Below are 24,763 nucleotides of genomic sequence, written 5' to 3'. Positions count from 1 at the left end.
GAGAATTTAAAGAGGAACTAGCGAAAGGAAAACATAAACAAGCTGAATGGTGAATGCTTGCAGCTGCAGGGCTCCAAGGCGACAGCAAGCTACACCCTGGAAGCTGCCTGACTCTGGAACTGATAGCCAAGTCCAAGGACAAAGAGGGACAGGAATTTTCAGCAGTAAATGGTTTGCAGGGAGGACAGGTGTTTGTAATTGTTGCCCTATTGTGCGTTCACGCGATGCAGTGCAGGTAAAGCAGCTCACCTGTTTGATATTTAAAGCCCTGATAGAATTCATGAGCTCAAGCCAATCTATGGCTGCCCTTTTTATTCCTGCTTACATGTGAGAGGCATGTCAGGAGTGATTAGGGAAAACTGGGAGGAATCCACTGCGTGTTAACTGAAAGAGAAACAAATTGATGTGAAATTGGGTTTTTGTTAAATATCTTCTAGTTGGTTTTTTTGTTTTTTTGGTTTTTTTCTGGTGAAGCCTCTGAGGGATGCCATGTCAGATAGGAAATGGAGCAGTGTAGTGTCAAGCAGGAGAAACAAATGTATGATTCAAAGTCACTTGCGTTACAGATTTTAAACATAACAGCCCTGAAGAATTTTCACTGCTAGTGAAAGTATAGGAAGTCTTTGAAAGCTTTGGTGCATGTATTTTTAGAAGAGCTGGAGTTAAAAATGCAGCTTGGTAGAGGTGTGAAGTTAAATATATCAGGAGGCGTTTGAAATAAGCTGTTTGGTGGAAAATACAGTCATTTGGTCACGATGTATATTCCAAAGTTCCTAAATAAGAAAAAACAAGTGTTTTGAATTTTAAAGTTAGATTTAAACTCTTACACTGCTTCAAAATCAAGGGAGTTGATCTGGATGTTTCATAATTAATAAGATTGGTTTCTGAAAAAGTTATTTGAAATTATTTCGGTGCAGTGGATATAATACTTTTCTTTGTCATTTTTTGGATGTTTTTCTTCTCTATATGAGACATTCAATACTGTTTTTCTGTAGGAGACCAGAAAGGTTGTTTTAGGCACTCTGTTATAAACTAATGTTTTGCTAAATAACTATGTTGTTTACTTAACCAGTGAACCACTGTATGTATAAAACAGGCCAGTTATCAAAACGTTATTTGTTAGACCATTCTTACTTCCACAGAACCTTGCTGGTACTTGTGGCATTTCTGTGGACACAAACAGAGATAACAGATAAATGCAAACGTTAAAAAAAGAAAGCCAAATATATTTATTTCCAGTTAGATCCACCTTCTCTAGCATTGTTTCCTGGTTGTTAAATGCCGAGAAAGTTTTGTATTAGGTGATATTGTTCAAATTTTTCAACTGGAAATTCTTCATGAGTAATCAGTAGTGGTTACCTGTACTTGTGGTAATCATTCAGAATGCTGTGATCATATTTTTGAGTCACCAATTTGAATTTCAGTTGTTCAGAGTATCTGGAAAAACAGTGCTTCTGTAAGCTTCAGAAAATAAGGCTGACTTTTAAGCAATTTCTTTTATTGCAATTCCATTTTGGTAGTAGCCAAAGGTTGTGAAGGTGAGGGGAATTGCAGTTAAAGGCTCACAATATAAATAACTGTAGCTAAAATGTAACTTCTGTTCAAGGAGATGAAAGTGCCAGAGCAGGCTGGTGCTGATGGCCTTTTCCACCCCTGAGCAGGAGATGGTCCTGCTGTTTTATTTTCTTCCTGCTCCTTGGCGCAGGCAGCTGACACTGCTGTGGTGACGTGGCCCTGGGGATGGGGACAGTGAAGTTGTCCTGTGTCCACCAGTGCAGGTCACAGGACTCTCGTCAGCCTCCCTGAGATCTGTGTCTGCCTGTGCAGCTTGGCAATGGAAAGCAAGGGATGCTATTTTAGACATCTCTTTTTATGAATTTTGCCAATTGTGGTCATCTTATTTATAGTAGCCAGAAGCACAAAGTAATGTTGCTGTGGAAAAGGTATGAGATGAGAAGTGAGGAGAGCTATTCCTGACCCCATGGACCTCCTTTTGAGGATGGATTCTTTGTGAGGAGATTAAATTCTTGGGCAGGTTGTTAGAGGTGAAGTAGGAAGTGCTTTGTTCCAAACTGAGCATAAAACTGTTGGTTATTTTATCAAACTAAATTTGTGATGGCATGAACTGGTACTGTGGCTCTTGAGCTTGTTGCTTTTTTTCCTAGACCTAAGCTCCAACAACAATTTTCTTCCTAGGGCAGTGCTTCAAGTCAGTCAGTTTTGGTGCCTTTTCCAATGTTTGCCTCTGATTTCCCACTCTTCTCCTACCTCCTTGTCCATCAGGCTGTCTGGGTGCTCTGGCCTTGCCTTATGCCAAGGAGATGGTGCTCTAAAGCCTGCCTTATCTTTTAGTTCTCCTGCTGCCTGTCTTGACACCCAATTCCTTAAAGGGCTGTCTTTGGGCCGATAAAACTTTATAGAAGGAAGAACTTTTTATCACTATTGTATTAGCTCCAGCACAGCAGCTCCTGTACTGTGTATGCACTGTTGTGTATGGAATATTTTAATAAGAATTCTCCAGGAAAGAGATGCCTACATGGTATTGGTGGCCAGTTTATTTCAAATCCCTAAGGACTGTATTTTCCAGTGGCTGTTAATGTGTTCTGCTTCAGTAACTTTCAGAGGATAATCGTAGACTGAGCATAAATTTATTTATGTATGTACTTGTGAATTATGAAACCGTAGAATCTGTAGTCAAAGTTTCTGTGAATGCTACTTAGAGCAGGTGTAATTCAGGCCATTTCCAGCTAAATTATCTATGCTAACTATTGAGTCAGGGAACCACTTAAAAGAAATGTCAGTTAATAGTCACAGATCTGTCAAATTTGGGCCGGAGAGGAAGGAAGAGTTTTCCTTCTGCTCAAAGCAAGATAAAATTTTTGTTTCATATGTGCAGGGTGGAAGAAGGGGAGCTGCCACAACATCAGCATGGTCAGTGAGCATAGAATTTGGAGAAATGGGTGACTGCTGATAAATCCATTTCATTGTGTTTGGTCTTGTGCACAGCGATCTCTGAGAAAAAGAGCAAAATGAAAGCACAAAAAGAGTGCTGTTGTTGGAAAATGTACATGCAGTTAAAATGCCAGCTAACAGTGAAGCAAAACTTTCAGGTGTATCAATTGCACAGGTTTTGCCTCTGGAGAGCTCATGGAATAGTGGTTTTTGAAGGCAGTTTTCTCCTCTGGTTGTCTGTCTCTGAGATGGTACCAACACCAAGCCCATCAAAGTAACAAAAACCCGCTCTAATGCACAAGAAGGTTGGTTAGCGTGTGCCAGTAATGACTAATGTTGTGTGATGGGCAGAGGATAAATCTTGCTAATGACCTTTTGTGTCTTGATTGAATTTGAAAAATAGATACATTTGTTTTATTTAAATCAAGGCAAATATATCTGGTGTCTGATCATTAACATCCTCAAGCGTACAGATGTCATAAATCTGACAAAAGGATGATGGAAAACTTGTGCAAATATATAATCATCTATTTGAGGCTGTCGATCTCAGCCTGGTGACAAATCCATGGACTCAGCCCTTGAGCCCATGGAAAACTGCTTTTTATTACTCCAGATTATGAAATTAACTTTTTAAATCCCAGACATCTTTTTAGGAAAAACGATCAGGGAACCATTTTAGTGGTTTATTCTCTTCTTTCTATATTCCACAAAGGCGATTGCTCTGCTTTGTTTTCTCTCATATCTGAAAACCAGAGCTTGACCACGATAGGGAGGTGAAGGTTCTTCAGGATATGTTGTTTTCTAAGGGTATAAACCTGTGTCTTTTTGAGCCTTGAGTTTCAGAGGCATGTGGTGAAAGTGCCTAGAAGTCTCATAGCCTTTTTTTTTAGCTACCAGAATGAATAGAATCCACTGTGGAGACTGTCTAGATTCTATAGCGAGGCTTGTTATATCAGCCAGTATTTGATGGCTTCAGGGCTCTGTCATATGATGAAAGCAGGTATGAATGCAGAGCTTCACACTTCCTGTTTATAAAGCTGCAGAGCTACAAGTGGCCGCTCAAATTCACAGAGCAGTAATTATTTCACAACTCTGGCATTCAGTTGTGGTGCTTGTTTTGGGAGGGCACCTCAGTAGTCTCTGCTGAGCATGTACTACAAGGCAGGAGTGACTTGGGGAATTCCACTGAAACTTCCACGAACTGATGAGAAGATGCTTCTTAGAATCACAGAGTGGTTTGGGTTGGAAGGGGCCTCAAAGATCGTCTTGTTCCACCCTCCTGCCATGGGCACCTTCCGTGACACCAGGTTGCTCCAGCCTGGCCTTGGACACTTCCAGGGATGGGACAGCCACAGCTTCTCTGGGCACCCTGTGCCGGGGCTGCCCCACTCTCACAGGGAGGAATTTCTTCCTCATATTCAGTATAAGCCCACTCTCTGTCAGTGTGAAGCCATTCCTCCTTGTCCTGGCACTCTGAGCTCTTGAAAAAAGTCTCTCTCTGTGTTTCTTATCAGCTCCGTCAGGTACTGGAGGGCTGCAATTAGGTCACTCCAAAGCTTCTCTTTTCCAGGCTGAACAACTCCAATTCTCTCATCCTTTCCTCCCAGCAGAGCTGCTCCATCCCTCTGATCATCCCGGTGCCGCCTCCTCCTCTGGACTCCAGCAGCTCCAAGTGGAGCTGCACCTCCTTCTGGAGTTGCACGTCAGGGTGGAGGCAGCTCTGCAGGTGGGGTCTCACCTGAGAGGGCAGAGGGGCACAATTCCCCCTTTCCCGCTGCCCACACTGTGGGATCAGCCCAGGACACAGCACATGTCCAGCCTCTCCCTTGCACCAGCACCCCCAAACCTTTCTCCCTACAACTGCACTTGATCTGTTGGAAGAGAGTTGGTTTTTAATCTGTAATTCTTCAGCTGCTAAATTGCAGCCACCACTTTCTCCTTTACCTCAGGTTCCAAGTTTAGAGAAGTGAACTCAGTGGGTTTCAACCTCTTGCTTAGAACTACCCAAGTTATTTCCTATTGGAAATGAGGAACATGGTGTAGTAAACTCAGCTAACAGTAACTTTCCTTTCCTGAGATACCTTTTGTGGTCTTTAGAGGCTCTTTACGAAATGCCAGTTGAAAACTTACAAATTACGGGTAAATATTGCCACCTGCTTGGGCTTCTGGGTGTGCTGTGGTTCTGTGGGAGATGATTGCATCCTTTTAGTAGGTTTTTAGTAATTCTTAGATGGTTCCCAAGCACAGTAGAAACTTGGTGATTGCTCAAATGCTGGATGTGCAGAGAGTGATGCAAGTCTGAGAAAAGAGGATTTAAGAATGTAGGTGTTCCATAAATAAGAAGAAGTTGATCATCTTAAAGGCAAAAACCCTCAAAAAGTTGAATTATGATTCAGTAAGTGTTGGGAATTCTCTGGTTTCTCACTTCTCAGGTGAATCATGTCTCTAAATATGAGCAGGCTCACAATATTAGCTGCAGTTTTGTCCTGTCAGCGTGTTACTGGAGATTCCAATCAAAGCAGTCAGGAAAGCTGCCAGGGGAGTTTAAATAGATATCATTCCAGCCATGGGGCTGGAGGTCACAGGATAAGCTGAACAAATCCTTATGTTGAGTGTTAAATATCTTGATATAAGTGAAAAGACCACTATCAGGCTATTCTGTGTGTAATACATTTTCTTACCTTGATGTAGACTAAAACTGAGTCCTCAAAACATTTATTTGGATTATAGATTATATGCCTATATATCTCATGGGTCATAAAACTGAGCTTTATTTCTTGTATTTTAATCAATGACATCAGTTATTTTCATGGTTTCTAATCAGTTTCTAGTTTTTACTCCTGTAACAGCAGGCCTTTTTTTTTTTCCTTTTGGTTTTTTTTTTTTTTAATATACATGCCTGGAGAAAGTTGTTGAACTTTCATCCTTAGAGGTTTCCAAGCTCTGCCTAGACAAAACCCTCCGGAAGCTGGTTTGAATTCAGCCTTGACCTAGTTTCAAGCACAAGGGTGAACCAAGTGACCTCCTGAGATACTTTCCAACCTGATAGATTCTATAAAATATTTCTGTTCATCTTGAATTTTGGAAAGCCTTGTTTTGATGAAGTCCTAAATCTACCTGACAGTGTCTTATGGGGGGGGGGGAAGACAGAAATAGAAACTAGGAAGTTGTTCAGAGTGAGATGAAGCATCTCTAATGAAATGTGAAAGAAAAAAAAATAAGAGTGGGCTACTTTGAATACTGTTTACTTGACTTACAACAATCTCAGGCTTTCTGGCTGCTGGCACTATGGCAGGAATGAGTACAACAACCCTCACCCCTTTCCTCTGCTCAAGAGAACTCGGCCCACTGTCTCCTTTCATAAAATAAGTAAGGCATTCAGTTCTTTAGTACTCAAGAAAATGAAATCAGATTCAAAAAATGGGCCTCTGAAGGGATAACAAGCCTTGTGAGAATGAAAAAGAACAGAGCATTAAGAAGTAGTGTGATGAGGTGAGGCATGAAGTGTCTATTGAATTCTGTAAATTAAGATTATTGTATGACTCCTGCCTTGAGGTAGGACTGCTTAGGATTTGTCTGTATTTAAAAACCCAGATGTTACTAATATCTGTCATTCAAAAAGTGTCACTATCTTCTGAAAATTGAGTGTATCTTGGTTAGGTTGTGAATTTGTACATTGATATAAATCATTTGGTATACAAGGAGGTCTAATGAGTCTTGAGCTCTTAGGATATCTGTATGACTTAGTTGTTAACTATTACTAAAATAATCCTGCTCTGTTTTGGTCCAAGAAGAAGTTTCAAATGCTGTGAGCTTACAGAAGACTGATGGAGGAGGGGTAGGACAAGTGTTGCATTTTCAAATAGCAGAATTGTTTCTGTCCACTGACTTTAGTTATTTCCAAGCCTGATGTAAACCAGAACTGCCCAGTTGGGGTTTTTAGGGCCTCCTACAGGCCTCCTTTAGGGCTCTTCTTTGCCTGATGCTTTCCTAGTTTGACTTTCTGTATAGAAAAGAAAGTTCCGTGGGTTAATTCTAATTAAGACTTTCAATTTTTAGGCATTTAAAACCAAGTTATTTCTTAATTTGTTCCATTCCTTGAAGCAGGTGCTTTTTCTATAAGTTATACTTAGTCTGAATTATTGTGAATGTCCATGTGATATTTGCAGTATTGAAGAACTACAAAAAAGCATCTTTAACATTTAATTTTCATATGAAAAGGTCATTTACATAATGAGACAATGAAGCCTTTGGGCAAAGATGAATGTAGAAGAAAAATCCATTAAGGTAGATTCTGCCTAAGAGTTTGAAAGGGCCTAATTCACCAAACTTTTGAATGCTGGATTATTGCTAGCACTTACTGGAATAAAATTCCCTGCTTGCCTAAAAAGAGTGGCAAAACCCTAATGCACATTTTCTTTTGTGATTTCTTCAGGGACACCTTACCTTTTGTTAGTGATGACTCCATATCTCATAGGCTGTGTAGCTTTAGTGTTTTCAGCTGGGCTGTGTAATAGTAGTTGGCATTTCTTTTTTACATAATGAATTTTAACACCTCTGAGAGGTGGGGTTTTTATGAGGTTGTGTTTACAGTTGAGCAGGGCTGACATGGTCCCTACAGGTGGGGCGTGTTTGGAAAGTGCATGGCTTTGAAATGCTGTTTTATTAAACTGGTGTAAAAGCCCTTCTGTATTTCTGATTTTTAATGGCTATAAACTGAGTTCAGATCTTGGTTTGGCACAAAATGTGTCTGCATGTGGGTTTTGTAGTAGCTCACCAAATCTGCTTAAAAACTGATGCAAGTTATCAATCAGAATTTTTCTATGTAGCCCATTAATTCATTCATTAGAATGTCAATTAAAGAAAATTCCTTAATTATTTTAGTGTTTTTCTGACATGTGCCTAAGTTCTAGAGATGTGAGATTCTTGGTTAAATAATCCAATAGTTTAACAAAACCACTGTTCTTATAAAAATCTGGTGACATTTGCTACAAGGCCCTTATTTGGTGGTGTAAAAGAGGCTGTGGCTGAGAAAGGTTTGGACAAGGGATAATCAGGCAGTTTGTAATGACCAGGGTTTATTTCCCACTGTATAAATGTTACTTAATGCAGGACTGGTGCAAGCCCTGAAACAGTTCCTCACTGAATCATTGCCTCCCCTGGAGTGATCAGCTGTCACAGGTAGGGTGACTTGGCAGATGGAGTGACATGCCCTGATCTCCAGGGTGTTCAAATCCTCCCTTTCCTTCTCCTTTCAACGTGTCACAACCCAGGACAAGCCTCTCTCATCTCATGGAAATGTGATTTGGAGGCAACCTGTGCTTTCCATGGGGTGTGTTTGGGGCAAAACAAGGTATTAATGGTGGTGTTAATAAACTGCACAGGTTCATGTGCCCACCAAGGAGGAGTTCTCTGCAAACCAGAGTTCCTGAGACAGGGATGCTCTTGGAACCAGCAGGGCCACCCCTCCCTCGTGATGGGAAGCACTGGACAAACTGTGATGGGATGGGCAGAAATAATGTCTGGCTTTGTCAGACACTGCAGTTCTGACTTTTAGAGTGGTTTTAAATAGTCACTGAGACAGTCTGTACTGTAAAAAGAGATCTGACTTCCTTCTGGTCAGGCTCTGCAGCCACAGGGCCAGGCAGTGGGAGCTGCTCGGAGCCAGAGCTTCCAACCAGCAGCTACAAAGGCAAAAGGAATCTCTAACACTTATTTTGATGATTTTTTTTTTTTTTAATGTCCAAATCCTTTGAAGCTGTTTCACTTAGTTTAGAATCTGAATTGGGCCCACAAGCTATGAGAGGCAATGTCACTGGGCCAAAATAAGAGATAATTGCATTCTGTATAAAAATGTAGGCTTCATCCTTTCAAAATAAAATCTACTGCAAGCCTTTTGGAATTTTTCCTCAAAACCAGTGATTTTATTCACATCGTAGCTATCTTTTTGTTAGCTGGTCTTTCAGTTGTCATCTACTCACAGTTTAATTTCATGTTAAGTATTTAGTATAGAATGGATGCTGATGTTTCTTTTGTGTTTTGAATGGATGTTCCTTATCTCATATATGATGATAATGGCAGTGCTCAGGGTTTGTGACACTCTCCTGAGCTGAAATATTTTAACAGGAATTTCTCTCTGATCTAAGCTTGCCCTCTTCCAGTGTGAACCCATTGCTACCACTACAGTTCCTGATGAAGGGTCCTTCCCTTCAGATGCTGGAATTGTTTCACATAATTAATTTTGCTCCATTAGTTTGCAAAATTTGTTCTTTTAAAATTCTGAGACCTTGAATGAAATAAAAAAGTGGAAGAAACACAGAGCCCTAAACAGAACAGGAAGTACCAGATTGAATAAGTCTGTGGATGTGGGGGAAAAAGAACTGAAAGTATTGGGATAGTAATTATGAGAACTTGAGTTTTGCAGATTGAATTTGTTCTAAAAATGAACTTGAATGTGGCATCATGAATGTATTTTGGGCTGAAGAAGCAGTTCTTTTCAATCCCCATTTCTAGCTGTTAGGTGTTATCCAGAACACAAATCTTACTCTGGAAATTTCCTAGTCTTGTCAAGATTTCTAGCACGTTTTCCCTCGTGATGTGATAAGTTAAATCCTGGATTTTAGTTTAAAAATTGAAAAAGTGGATTTGCACTGAAGCAGCAGTGCTTTAGGACAAATGAGCAGTTGGTGCAGTCAGGGCAACCTGGTCTGTGTTTTGCCAGGATCTTAGGGAAGGTTGTTATCAGTGGTAGAGTAATGTGAGAACGTTTTGGTCCCTGTTTTCCAATCCTGCAGCTGACAACATGATTTGTCTTTGCCTAAAGAATTATAATTGATCTTTTTGCCATTAATAAATTCCCCAGTTTTTTTGTTGCCTGCAATTTAGCATTGTCTTCTGATCACCTTGGATAAAGAATTGTGGTGTAAATGTGTTGTGAGAACGAATGTTATTCTTTAAATAATGAGTAGATTGCAATGTTGATAGGGCAGAGGAGGAAGGAACCACAACATGCACTAATTCCAGTGCAGAACACGGGATAAATATCTGCAGAGGCCAGAGTGTTATAGGGATAGAGGTTAAAAAGCAGAATAGAAAATATTTGATAAATATAGACTCACAGAATGTTCATAATTTATTATGTAAATGTACTGCTGCTAAGAGAGACTGTAATGTCCTTGAGGATATCTTGTGAGTCTCTTCAGGGATTCAGGGAGAGGTTCCAGCTGCTGCCTCCGTTCAGGGCACTGGGGCTCTTTGGTGTAAAGTCGTTCTGGTGCCTTTTCTGTTTCTGTGGAACAATGGGCAGTGTGTTCATATGAATCTCTGGAATTGGAGTCATCCCATCCATCCGAGCTGCTCAGTGGCACTGGAATGACTTGGAGCTGCTTTCCCATGCAGCTGTTCCAGGGTGGATCTAAATATGCTGTTTCATCCTTCCCAATGGAGGGCCTTCGGAATAATGTACATCTAATGCTGAATATCTTCAGTGAGAAATTCTATAATGTAAAACTAGTATGGCATCTTTCAGGATAATCCTAAATACGAATCCTAGGATGTTAATTGAGGATTCTCTTAACAGGAGAGGCAGCAGTGGAAATGGAGTTTGGAAATAATAATAATGCTAGTTGTTTGCTATTGTCTGTTAGAAAATAAAGCTCTGATTCAGTTCTTGGTGTTCTACCAAACATGTAATGGGGTCTCAGAACTAAGCACATGGTGGTTTTTATTTTATTTCTTCACTCACTAGTCCAGTGTCTGTATTTGTGATTCTGCTGGTATTTTTCAGCCATTCACAGGTCGTGTAGCAAACTTTTCATTACGTGTTTGTAACTGTGTGACAGGAGACAGAAATTTGAGACCTGACACTAAAATATTCCCTTTACATCTGAGTTTGAGATTATATTTTAGACAGATGTGTCCCCAAGAATTGGGAATAGGAAGGCTGGAAGCAGAGAGCCTTTTGTTGGCCATATGAATACACACACGTGGAGTGTTTGTGCCAGAACACTTGACTTGCAAGTGAGTCATGTTTTTCCTCTGACTTTAGAAATGAAGATGTAGCAATGTATAAATATTATCTGAATCTTTTATTATTCGTGTCATAGTATGTAAGTACTGTGCTTTACTAGAGTTGGCTCTTCTAGCTGCCAGAGGCCAAGACTGGAGTGAATATTTGATCAAAATATACCAGCAATCCCAAATTAGAGCTTCTTCCTTGCCTCTCATCCTCACTGAAGGCGATAGGAAACTCTGCCTTCCTATGTAGAAGTTGTAGCTTGTGTTTAACTTTCAGGCTTAGACTCTATTTTTTATTTAAAGAAAATTCATATTACAGCTGCATTTAGTATGTTTGGCACTCTTGGGAGACAGGATATGAAATATTTGTTACATTACAATTTATTTTGTAGCCCAGTCCTTATGTGGTGTTTGCATTTACATAGTTGGCACTTGCCTTTCATTTTAACAGGGTGTTTATTTCTTGGAAACGAGATATATATTGTAATCTTGTGAATCTTAACAAGCATAAATGTCTAGATGATTTTCATGGTGGTAATAAAGCAGAAGCAGCTTTTTTGAGTTGTGACAGAAGCTGCTCTGCTCACCTATAACAATACAAACTTTCAGTGTATTTGCCAGGAAAATTAAGGAAGGGACAGCTCAGAAAAACAGTTTAGTTTCTAATCTAAACAGGACTAAATATTAATTCTAAACGCTGAAAAGATTGAGGGCTGAAACATTCACCTGGGAAATCATGGACAAACCACAACTATGAAGGTGCATCAGAGGAAAATAGCAGTGGAAGGGGAAAGCAAGTTAAGGAAGGAAAAGATGAGGAACTCAGGTGAAGATGGGCATCCCAGACTCCTGATTATTTTTTTAGTCCATGTTGTATTTTGGAGGGGAGTTCAGGGTTCTCAGTACTGCTGCTCAGGATGGTTTGTGCTCTTTAAAACTTGTCCCCCTTTTCCCAGCCAGCAGAGGACAGGGGCCATGGGTGGGAAAGGTGACATCCTGGGATGAACCATGGCTGGAAATTGCTCCTGGAGAATGAGTTTACCAGTTCTTTGCTTGATAACAGGAACCACTTTTGTCCCTAATATTGCAGTTGATTCTGCTTAAATTTGCAGTTGTAAAAATGGTAAATTTGATTTTGCTGATCTGCAAAGTTTTGTGACTTTTCAGGTTCTTTTCAGGTTCTTTTTATCCCGTGGCTCACAGGGTTGGACCAGGGAGCTCCTTTAATTCCTGAGGATCTAAAATATAGCCAATAAGATTTCCAAGCTCAGATGGTGGGAGGATTATTTCACTGTTGTTATTTTTTTTTTTTCTTCCCCCCCTCTCCCCCCCCCACTGGCTGTTATGTACCAGTTCCTCTCCACACTGAGCTTACTGGGAGAGTTAATCCAAACAGCAACGTGCCCTGATGGAGATAGAGGGGGATAAAACAGGCTGGGAATGCTGGCATTCTTTTGGGGATGGGGACTGTGAGGAGTAAGCTCTTTGAAGATTAAAAGCATCACTAAATGCTAAGTATTCGTGTTACAGAAAATTGGCAAATCCTATTGTAATGACTAAATCTCCTTCCACTCCCTGCACAGAGATGTTAAACCTTTGATATGCATTAGGGGAAGGTCTGATAGAACCAGGGAAAGCTTTATGCACAGGATGAGCCACTGCTACCAAAAGCAAAGAATAGGTGGGAGGAAAAAATACAGCTGGATTGAATAATTCCATTTTTTTTAAAACACCCAAACCATGGTGTTGTTATCCTCTAATTCTTGTTATTGGTAAATATGTTAAAGACTATGAAGCCTTTATGGAGGTGCCCTTTGTCAACTGAATTTCTGATATTCCAGTTACAAAAGATTCCTTAAGAGAGAATTCATTTTTCCATTAGGGAAGGCAGGAATTTTTTGTCTGTGTTTTCTCCCAAAATATTCCCAAGTGGATTCCTTTTTAGCAGGAGTGTGTGGGTGCGGAGGTTGACTTTTTAGTCATAGCTGGTTCATTTATCTCAATTGTGTTTTGCAGTTGGTTCCTCCAATTTGGGGTTGTTCCCAAACACGCTTTACTTTCACTTGCACATTTTACCTCTTTGAAGCTTTTTTAGTAATTGCTTTGGTTCTTGACAACTTCATAACCACAGCCATTAAGTCACAATAAAGACTAATGAAAAAAGTAATAAAATTTCCATGTATAACTAGGATGAAAATTCCTAAGGGAAATATTGAGCAAGTGATTACAGGGAAGATAATTGTCTGGTTAGAGAATTGTATGCCCTGCGAGTTTGATATTGAACCTCTAAAACTGTCACTTAAAAATCAAAATATTAGAATTATGAAAACGTGAGCTGGAAGTGAGGAAGAATGTGAGACAGGTGATTTTTTTTCTTGCTTTCTGAAGGATGAGCAAGTTGTTAGTTTTATTAGAATTCAAATTTGGTTATTTTTAGTAAAGAATAAATGCAATGTTATGCTGATAGTTGCAAATTACTGCTTGCTTTGTGTACTTGTGATGTGCAGGGCTGGTGGGATTTTGTTTTTTAAGACACTGACTTAGCAAGCTGCTTTTCATTCAGTAGTGACATTAGAAATTCAGATTTTGGGGGTGTGTTTGGAGAGTATTAGGGGCATTTTGATGCTTCCATTTCTGGGGGAAAATACCAGTACTTCAGTCAGATGAGCTCGAAAGATTCTTGACCCTTCACCTTGACTGACCTTTTTATCCTGTGTTTTCTTTTCCTGTGTATGCAATACTTTGTTCCTGTTTTGACTTTCAGCGATGTCGATACATTGTGGTTTTCTGCCTTGGTTGGGCTGGTCTGGGTTTTGTGCTGGGAACCTGTGAACCAGAATAAATCCTTTCTTTTCATGCAGTCAAATGAAGTATTTCAGGCTTTTGAGACAGAAATCAGCTTTTTGGTTGTGGTTACTGCTACTCCTCCTAATGGCAGTGATGATTTGTGTGGAACTTTTGTGATTCTGGAGGTGTTTCCGTGTCCAATTAGTTCTACCTGATGTTAATTGGACAGTTTATAGTAGCCAGGACAGATTAATTCCACCTTCCTTCAGTTAAACACTTGGAATTCTGCCCTTTTCACTGATTAAATCAGCATTTCAGTAGTAGCTTGTAGTGGTTTTATACAATATCTTAGCTCATTTATCACACATCTGTCTGATGCAGGCTGGAATTTATATCCATTTTAGTGCTGAGAGAAGACATGGAGAGGTTAAGTGTCTCTTGCCTGCGTGTCTCAGGCAGTGTTAAGAGTTCAAATGCTTTTATTCTTCACCTTTGCTCCATCAGACAAGTGGCTGCTTTGGAAAGCTGTGGTTGGGGTCTCATCCTGTATTTCTCAGCATTTTACATCAGTGTGCTTCAATTTTGAAGGATGGGGGGAAAAGCATTATAAGGGAAGGTGTTTATGGGGCTGATCTGACTTTGCAAATAAATATTAAATAGGAATTTAAAATACACTTATTGTGTTTGCTTTTGATGCATGTATCACAGGTGAGGTGTATAATAATTTTTATTTAAATTGTAATAACTCCACTAGGCCTGTCCAGCCACTTCTTTTAACCTTTAAGCAGAGACTGTAGTGTGTGGCAGTTCTTATATTCCTTATATTCAATAGTTACATCATCAAATATATATAAAATTAAGGAAGATTTTAAGTTCTTTCTTATGGTATTTGAATAGAACACTTTATTGAGGTAATTTTTGCAAACCTTAGCTCAGATCCAGCAGCCTCTAAGGAAGTATCACAGAATGTGCAGTGTAGGTACTTTGCTTAGTGAGGAATTGGCTTTGATGTAACAATTTTCTTCTCTCTCTTTTTCCAAAACAGGACGTGAACGAGCAAAAATATCAATATTATGTGTATTTAGTCATGAAGTTATATTTTTATGATGACTCTTAATATTTTTCACTAGCAGCCTGGTAACAGCAGGGCAGCTTTTGCTGAGGCAGGTATTTTGCTGCTCAGTTTTTGTTGTCTAAAATTGTCCTTTCAGTGTGATCTTCGGAGGGGACAGAGGTGGTGCCATAGCCCAAACCATACACTGCCCACAGGGTATTTTAGAACCTTCCCAGATAAAAGTCAAGAAGGTGGGAGTGGGATTAGAGCTGTAGGATGTGGAAAGAAAGAAGTGTCTCAAGCGAATAGAGATTCTAAAATGAATGGAGAATGTGGCTGCAAAACTTGCAAAGCTCCACTGGAAGGGTTGATTTCCTCCAGCTTGGTTTGAACAGTTTTATAGGGGTGGCAAAACAAGGTTTAAGTCTAGAGTTGGACTTGCATAGTCTGAGCTTCAGATACAGTTTCAGCCCAAAAGGAAGACTCCAGGGTGATTTGGTGATAAATACATGGAGTAAAGGCAGAGCAGAACCAGGTGGTTGCTTTCCAGCATGGGCCAGTTTTGGAAGGCACTGTGCATTTTGTTATCTGGATAGATGGGAATTAAAACAAAAATGTGGAGTAGTACATCCATATAAACAGCCTGAAGTTTAAGTAACACTAGGAAACTAAAAATACCCTCGGCAGCTGGTGAGCTGAAGGTTTGTTACAATTACTTTAAGCTGGGTGACATTTTTAACTGAGGTTGCGTGGTTTCATTTAAACTTTATTAAACAAACTGGAGCTGGAATATTCCCTGGAGAGTTGGATGCAGCACTAATCTCCTGTTAAACTGTCTGCAGCTTTACTGGAAACCCTTCAGCTGAGGTGGCACAGGAGGTTTGTGTTAGCAAAGTTAACATAGACACAGTGACAGTCTGGGACTTTGCTTCATTGGTGGTTTTTGGAAGTGGGCAGATAGATTTTTTTTTTTTTTTAAGAATTATCACACAATATCTAATTAGTGAAACTTGGTTTTGTTACCTTGAATCAACCTTACAGTCAAAAGGTCGCTTGTGTGGTCTCAAGGTGTAAGGAATTAAATGTGCATTTCCAGTTGAGTCACTTTCCCTGCAGCAATATTGAGGTTGTGCCACCTGTTATTGGCAGGTGGGATGCAAAGATGGTTTTTGCTGTGTTTGCTACCATGAGCTTATTCTGGGAAGTTGTCAGTGTCTGTTTTTCCCTGTCAGGCTGTGAATACAACAAGGGTGCACCCCATAGTGTAGTGTCTGTCTCGTGTGTCTAATGACAGCAGCTTGTGAATGCTCTTCTCAGAGGTGTTCGTAGACAACTGGCTCCTGGAAGTGTTTGGGGAGTCTGTGCCTTTGGAAAAAGTGAATACTCCTAATGAAAGAACTTCAGTCAGTGTAGGAGGCAGGTTTGTCAACTACCCTGGTGTCTAAAGGCAGGATGAAAAACGCCTCTGTGTTCTGTGGTGCTTCCCGTGTTGGGCTTGTGGAATTGAGAGAAAAAACGCAGCTTCTGGGGATGTGAGTGCTCCAATTTCTAATATTATTATAGTAATAGATGTATTGCTTCTAGAAATGTTCCTTTAATAATTGAAGACTTAGTTTTATTTCCTCTCAACACGCTATCGTGTTCTATCTCTGTTGAATAATTGGTGCTTTCGTGTTGGGATTTTGTATTCAAATATTTTGCCTTCCAGACTCGTAGTAAACATTGATAATATTTTTGATTTATGCTCTTCTCATTTCAGTTGTACTTTCATGTGCATGGATCTAAATGTATAATGAACTTATCTTTACAAAGCTTTGCAGATGATTTTAAATGGCCAGCATCAGTCATTTTAATGGCTCCTGGGGAAGGAATGGAAGTAATTACCTTTCCTGCTATTCCATGACCTTTTTTGTAGTTTCTGCCTGCAAACAATAATACTGAGTGGGCTCTGGCAATAATAACTTGCTTTTGAAATGTAACATGGATTGGCAGCATCCACTTACCATGCCTGTTAAATATACTGATAGTGTGGTTCTTTTTGAAAGTCTTGAGAGTATTGCTTGACAAGTCTTGTGCCTAACCTTCTCCTCACCTTGACTGGCACTCCAATCACTCCCATGGATTATGGGAAATACATTTATATGGGATTTTCCTACTCCTGAGCACTGCCTGGGGTGCACACTGGGCAGTCATGGATGCTGTAAGCATCAGCTTAGCAAATGCTTTGTTTGTATAGAAACTTTTGCCAAATAACCCCAAACCAGATTGGATTAAATGGTGAGGAGATCAAAAAATTAACAGAGGGGGAGAAAAAAACAGAACACAGAGTCTATTTTTGTTAAAAATATGTGTGTGTGTGCAGGCATTTAAAAACTGCAATAAATGAGAATATTTTCATCCAAGAACTGTTGCTTGATTTAGTCTAGGATCCAGGTTGTTTGCTTTGCTTTGCCAAAATTACAAAGCCAGTAGCTTCTCCTATCCATGTTCCCCAAGCAATCCCACCACTCATTAAGTGTGGGGAATTGTCCCTGCTGGCTGAAGATTTGCTGTAGTGACGTTGTGCTTAGAGGTGAGAGGAGGTGAAGCGCTTCTCTTCATTTCCTCCCTGAGTGTTCATTAAAGCATCACATGGAAAGGCACACAGTGACTCTGGGTAGATGTTAATATGAAATAATGGAATTTAAAAACCTCGTAAGCCAGGTAACAGTATGAAACCAACATTCTTCTGCCATGTAATTAAAGCAGGCTCGTTTTAGTAAAACAAGATGTGTGATAATGATAATCACCACTGTGCTAATTGATAGCTCTGGTGCTGTGTGGGTCACAATTGAGGTTTATCCCTTAGATACTTTGAATTTTTTCTTTATGGTACCTAGAATCTGTAAGTACCTAGAATCTGTAATAAAATTTGAGAGGTAACATAACCCAATTTCTGTTTCCACACACAATTGCTAAGTGAAGCCAAGATCTGTTTCGGTGTTGACTCGGATTAAAATTAGGGAGAAATGTTTTAATGTGATTTACTTCTAAGGATTGATTTTTGCTTTTGATGAATGAATTAATTAATTGAAAAGTAGAAGTTTTACTGAGTGCTGGATGAAGCCCTCAGGTGCTCTGGGTTTTTTTGGCTGACAAGAAGCTCCACAAGTCTTTGGCCGTGGCAGTGTTGTTTCTGTCTGGCGTGTGATAGCAGGGTAAGGAAAATGCCTTGCTATAAATACAGTGACACAGCTCCCATGTGCAGCATCATTTCTCTGGGCTTCTGCATGGTAAATACTCCTCCTGCACCCCACAGGAACTTCCAGGGCATCGTGTGCCATTCCCTGCAGCTTGGCTTTAGACAGAGGGCTTGTTTTGTTCCACGAGATCCTTCCTTTCTTAAACACTTTCTTAGAAAGTTGCTTTGTGCTTGTAAAATCTGAAGGCAGCACTGCTTTCCAGGGAGCTCCCAGGCCAGGATGAGCGGGATGTCATCACATTTTCCACCTTTACAGTTGTGAACAAGCTTGAACAGGTATAGCTGGCAAGCAGATTTTGGATGTGCAAGGGAATCTTGGGTGAAGAATTACACGTAGTCCAACATTTTATTCCTATTAAATCACACCTCACTGCACTGTCTCATGAACTTGTAGTGGTGGTGAAGTACTCTCTTTGTTTTAATTTAGAAAAGCAGGCTGATTAACAGATGAAACTGCCTGAAAGATGCTGTTGGAGCTGCTCTTAATAATATTCACCACTGCTGGTTGCAGATAATTTCTCTGGCTTACATGCAATGCAAAATTGATCATAAAGCTGCCTTATTTTCCTTTGTGCAACAAGAATGGTGCTGAATTTAGAACAAATTACAATCCACTATTGTAGTCAGAAAACTTAGGCAGTGAGCTGTTGTTCACATTGATGGTAACTGTAGGTCTGCTTCCCTTCTCTCTTTTCAAGCAAGAGTAGTTTATTAGATCTCATTTTCTCCAGTTCCATTTTCCCACTCTTTAGGGGAAATCACGCGTTTAATTTCTTCATCTCTTTTTATTGTAAAGGTAAATGTAGGGAGGGGAGGATTTGGAGATTCCTTAAGCTATTACCTTTCTGTAACATCTTTATTGACCAAATCTTCTTTTCTTTGCTCTGTTCTCAGTTACAGACATAGAACTGAAGCGGCTCAAAGATGCTTTCAAGAGAACTTGTGGCCTCTCCTATTATATGACCCAGCAGTGCTTCATCAGGGAAGTTCTCGGTGATGGGGTCCCTCCCAAAGTTGCTGAGGTGAGCTGTGAACTTGCTGTTTTCCTGGGAAGCCAAATGCAGTGGATAATGGGCAGCTGGATGGGGCACACACAAACGTTTATGGAGTTGATTGAATTGCCTCCCATTTTTTATGCAACATCACAATGCACCTTCTCTGCCTGAAAATGATATTCCAGACTTGGCTCATGGAATCAGCATGAGCTGAGCTACTGCTCCCAACCCTATTAATGCCTGGTAGATGACTTTGAAGTAAACCTGAATATCCAGATGGAAAGTTGGGCAATTAAAAGATTGGGAATTTGTAACAAGACCATTGTAACAGATTTTATTTACTCCAACAACACTTGCTGTTGGTTTCTCTGAGATTCCAGTAGCTGTTGCTTCATTTTCTGAAGATGAATCTTTACGAGCTCTTAAAAATAAATTTGTTCATAACAAATGTATAAAAGAACTGACAAATAGCCAGAATCAAAATTTATTACATGGATATAAACATATATCCCTGTGTATATGTCTAAAAAAAAATAGTAATACCAACCTGCACGCCTGCATGTTTACAAAGTTATTGTCTTGTATGAAGTTACCCCTTTCTTGAGAGAGATATGAAAATATTATTGGTAGAGAGACAAAGATTAGGCAGACCTTTCAAATGATCTCTTGCTTCATGTCATTTCTAGTCGCAGCTTCTATTTTTGGCATGCTCAGAGCTGTTGACCTCAGAGGCAGCGTGCAAGCTCCCAGTTTTATTTAGATAATGTGAGTGCTGAAGTGTGCATTGCTGAAGGTTTTACACTCTGCCAGAGTTCCTTTTCCTAAGCTTAGTCTTTTCTCCATTCTTTTTTTTCCCCCTGTTTTTCCTAAGTGTTGGCAAAGAGGATGATACTACTTACTTCTGTAAACAGTTTGCTTTTTATGTGGGTGTTTAAGGCTTAGCAGGAAAATTTGCAGCGGAAAAAGAGGGGCCTGATTTGCCCAGAGTTTAAAGCCTGTCTTCAGTATTAATTTTTGAGTGTTTTCTGGATGCTTTGAGAGTTGATAACCCCTAAGATGAAACAAAAAATGTATCTTTCACAATGCATGGTTGGTTTGAAATAGTGTAACATACTGAGAATTTTATGGTACGAGTTAACTTGTACTTTTATATCCCTTTTATGTCAGTATTAAGGATTAAATTACTGATTTGGTCACAAACAGAAATTCTGGGGCTTCAAATGTCTGCTGGCTAGTTTCTATTTTATTTTTTTAAAAAATCTGTCCTTAAAGACACAGATTGTCTCTTTCAACACTCGTTATGGTTATAGAGCAGTTCTTGGTTTCCAGGTGGTGAAATAAAATTAATGGAAGACTCATAATTGGTTTTTGATGGCTTCTCATCAGAACTCATCTCAAAATTCGAGTACAAATTATGATGTACTCGTAGCATTCATATTCAGGCAGTGCAGTATCAAATCTGTGAACTTGAAAACTGTAAATTGGGCCAAAATCGGAATTTGAGTCAAGGGATGCTTTGTAAATCCTGGATTCAGGTTTGGGAGAGGCAGGCAAAGTCATTAGGCAGCTAAAACCCCTGAGTTTTCTGCCTTTCACTCATTAAAACCGATCATTTGGAGCCTCAGGTTGCTGGGCTGGGTGCTCTGCATGTTGTGAATAATGGTTTTTCATACCTGGGGAGTGAGAGGCCTTCAGGAATTTATTAAATTAAAAACACAGGAGTTTTAACTAGGACATAAAACAGGACTGAAACCAGTGGAACTTGGGTCAAACAATTTGTGTGATTGTCCTGCACACAAAACGTTTTTTAAATGTTCAGGACAATAATGTTCTTGGGAGGATCTCTTGGGAAAATGGAGTTGAAGATGTTAATAAAAGGAAATTTAGAGATGTGTCTGTGTTGTTAAAGTGCAAGAAAGCTGGTCAGGTGGTGGCAAGCATGAGCACAGCTTTTGTTTTTAAATCTTGTTATACTCTTCAGTTGCCCATGCAACAGAACATGTCAGGCTTAAATTTTATGAAAAAAATTACTATGTGCCATATACTTACAGTAAATTTTACATCCTGAAGTGTAAATCGCTGTGATTCTCTCTGGGTGTGGCTGTTTTAAGTAAAGCTGCAACAGCATTAAGTAATTTTGGAAAATACAGAATTGCATCACATTTTGATGGTGCATGTTAGGAGTTTTCCAAGTGCCACACCAATGTGAAAAAATGTGGAGTTCCTTCCTTAGGAATGCAAACTGATGTGTTACGTGACTACTCAGTGTTTATAAACTCTTCCCAAGGAATGATTAAGCAGCTAAACTCCAAGCAATGCCAGCTGCCCGTGGTTGTAATTACATATATTAAATACTGATACCTTGGATATTATCCATAGAATTCCTTTTCTCTGTTTATCTCATGAGCAATTCTTGTGTTGTGTTGAAATAATGTATAAATGTAATATTTGGTGCTCATCTGATATCGCAGCTGAGATGTACAAAGTTCAGCAGAAGTGAGTGGATATTTTAGCTGCATATTTTAAAGAAGTATTGAGTCCAGTGTAATATGGAGGAAAATTGCCCACATGGGCTGTGTAGCCTTGAAGGCATCTGGTGAAGACAGAAGGATTAGGCATAAAAAGTGTGGAATTCAAGTCTCTGCCTTGAAGCCTGCACAGTTGTTGTGTCCAAATAAAGCACAAATTCAGCTTTAATAATTTAGCCCTTCAAGCATTCGTAAATGGATTCAAGTTGGAGTAACAGAAGAGGCTGGTCTGGGCCCCCTGTGGAAATTAAATTTGGGTAACGCTGTGGGATGGAAGTGAGGTTCTGCAGGATGTTTTCTGGAGAATTAAAGCCTGCTGTACATTGATTTACATTGCCCTGCCTGCAGACAGATTTTAGTAATCTGAAGGGATGGATGGATGGATGGATGGATGGATGGATGGACAGATGGACGTGTGGACAAGGAGAGGATTTCTGCAGGTCACTGTCGAGGTGTCTCCAGCCAGTCTGCAGGAGCAGCAGTAGATCTGGTGTAGCCACTCTGTGTCAGGTGTTCCTTTATCACCTTCTTGCCACCACAGCACTGTGTGGCTTGGCCGGGTCTAACCTTGCCAGGCCCAGGACTGGTTTTGTTTGGGCACTCCCAGTCCTGACTTAATTTTGATCTGTGGTGGAAACCACCCCTGTGATGGTGTTGTGACTCACAGGGCTCTGGAGTTCCCCTCTCTGCTACCAGCCTGGGCTTGGGGATTCCTGCTGCATCTCCTTGATGCCTTTGAGATTATCAGAGCTCAGCCTGGAGGAGATTTCAGCCCTGATAAAGAAGTGTGGGGAAACAATACCATGAGCAAGTGAGAAGTGTCTTCACTGGAGGGTTCTAACATGGGATTTTTATATTGCTCTTTATGACTGGTACCTGTGTTTCCCTAAGTAAAGGCTGTTTATAGGTACCAGAAGAGCTACAAAAGTGTAACAGAATTAATGATTGAAGTGTGTTTAGCTGAATGTGAGGTGATGAGCCTAAAAACCACATAAGATGGAGCCTCAGTACAAGCTGCTCTTCTTATTTCTGACATGTTTGCCCTGTTTCTGGTTAACTTCTCTATTTTTGGTTAACTTCTCTAATTTATTCTTCTAGGTTATCTACTGTTCATTTGGTGGAATATCCAAAGGGCTGCACTTCAATAACTTGATAGTTGGATTAGTTCTACTTACAAGAGGCAGAGAGGAGGAGAAAACAAAATGTAAGTGATGTAACTTAAAACAGTAACAACAAGACTGTGAGCGTAAAATGAGCACACATTTTACAATAAAAGACAGGATTTTTGGAAACATTTTTGTCTGTATTTTTTTTAATTAAGTGCATTTTTGTTTTCTATATTCATTCAAAATGAAATATTTGCTAAGTCATCATGAAATGTCAGTGTTGGGATCCTGCAGAAAGCCTGATGCTCTCTGTATGTGGGCAGAGGAAGGAGGATGGCATTGATATTTTTCAAAACAAATAAAAGCATCTGCCTACTGACTTCTGTTGTTTTGTCTTCTCTGTTAATCTGACTTGATAACACTTATTTTCCCTTTGATTACAATGGTAAAAGAAAAGGGAGATCTTGACCTAAACCTTGTGGACCTGTATTGAAACTGGAGCAACCTAAATTTTTAGTCATTTAGTTGTTGCATAGCCTTTGACGTTCTCAGCCAGTTGTAAACTTTAAATTTGAAAAATGTCACTGCCATGAGATGTTTACACAAATCTCTATTTCCTCAGATATTTTCAGCCTCTTCTCTAATGAATCTGGGAGTTATGTTGTCCGTGAAGAGATGGAGAAGATGCTGCATGTGGTTGATGGGAAGGTCCCAGAGTCACTCAAGAAATGCTTCTCTGAGGTATTTCATGCAGCTCTTCTCCTGTTGCATTTACAAAAAAGTCAAGATTACATTAAGTGGCTTCTTTTTCATACTCATGCACGTATGGGAACAAATTGACCTTGTTTAAATTGGGTTTTTTGTGTTGTGGTATTACATGTAATTTGTATTGATGTGAACAGCATTTGGTGTATAAATGCAGGCATTCTCTGTGCTCCTGTACTTACTGTGCTGCTTGGAAAGAGATCATTTCCCAAGGGTAATCATGTCATCAGGTAAATTTAAATACTAATATTGCTGGTGGGAACTTAAGTCATTAATGTGAACATTTTTTTGTAATCAGGGAAGAAATCTAGAATACAGAGCTGAGAAGAAAGAAAATCTGCACCCTGGATTTAAAAATGCCTGACAGCAGTGGTTGCTTAAAAATAATAGTTTTATATTATTGCTTTTGTATCACTGTTCCTGCCAGGAGCTACAACATTTAATTATTCTTTAGGTTGTTTGAGAAATGTAATCTTTATGGAGCTTGCTGAGGTCTTCCTCTAAACCAGGGAATTAGTACTTCCCTGTATTCATAGGTGATTCTTGGGCTCCAGGAATCCTGATGAATTTTCAGTGGTTTTTGCTTGGTTTGTTATCAGAGGACTAAGATCAGCAGAATGGAGACATCATTGTACCTTCCTCTGGCGAAAGCATTGAGCAGATTGACTGGAAGCTTTATTTGTGGCTGTCAGGTTACTTAGTTGCTTCAGATTTTATTGGTCTGTGTTGGAGATAACTCTGGCTGTGGGCACTGCCTGAGCCAGACTCTGATCTGGCCCTGGTGTCCTGTTGGCTTTGGAGGCAGTGATTGCATTCCTCAGTCCTGGCTGGAATCATAAATCCTGTGTCCACTGCAGTCCAGCTTCTGGACCTGACCCACGGTGCCATTTCCTATTTATAATTTCCCATCAGTGTGGTGTGATGAATTGCACCCTGCAAGTTAATTGCACGCTGTCCAAGAAATCCAGAAATACTTTATGAAGACTTGCAGGAAGATGAGTATCAATCTGGGCTTCAGAGCATTTTCCTGTTCAAGAAAATGCTGCATATTGATTTTTCTTTTAAAATGAAAATAGTGTAATAACCCACTCAGCAGGATTTACTGGGCTCTTAATCATCCACGGTCATTGCTGGAGAGTGAGAAAGTTTAATGTTCCTGCTGTGGGCCTTCCTGCCTGCCTTATAGAGAGAGGATGGGTTTGATTTCAAGCATAATGTTCATAGGTACTTCTGTTCATCAGAATCATTGCGTGTACTCAGCTAGAAATAGAAGCTTTGGAGTATATCTGAGTTTTCCTTTTGTTTCTCAAGTTCCATCA

The 24,763-nt window shown here is 39.8% G+C and overlaps 1 protein-coding gene across 2 annotated transcripts in view; it reads left to right on the top strand.

Moving 5' to 3' along the window:
• USP32 (ubiquitin specific peptidase 32) overlaps positions 1-24,763 on the top strand; it is a 62,413-nt gene that overhangs the window by 667 nt on the left and 36,983 nt on the right. For both annotated transcript variants that reach the window (XM_032130307.1, XM_032130306.1), the window contains exons 2-4: positions 18,945-19,072; positions 22,672-22,777; positions 23,302-23,420. In XM_032130307.1, the coding sequence (XP_031986198.1) occupies positions 18,945-19,072; positions 22,672-22,777; positions 23,302-23,420 (353 nt within the window). The remainder of the gene's footprint in view (positions 1-18,944; positions 19,073-22,671; positions 22,778-23,301; positions 23,421-24,763) is intronic.

The sequence above is a fragment of the Corvus moneduloides genome, chromosome 20 (assembly GCF_009650955.1).
Source record: "Corvus moneduloides isolate bCorMon1 chromosome 20, bCorMon1.pri, whole genome shotgun sequence".
In the NCBI taxonomy this organism is placed as follows: domain Eukaryota; kingdom Metazoa; phylum Chordata; class Aves; order Passeriformes; family Corvidae; genus Corvus; species Corvus moneduloides.
The sequence above is the reverse complement of the archived record's forward strand: the minus strand, read 5'-3'. Positions and strand labels throughout refer to the sequence as shown.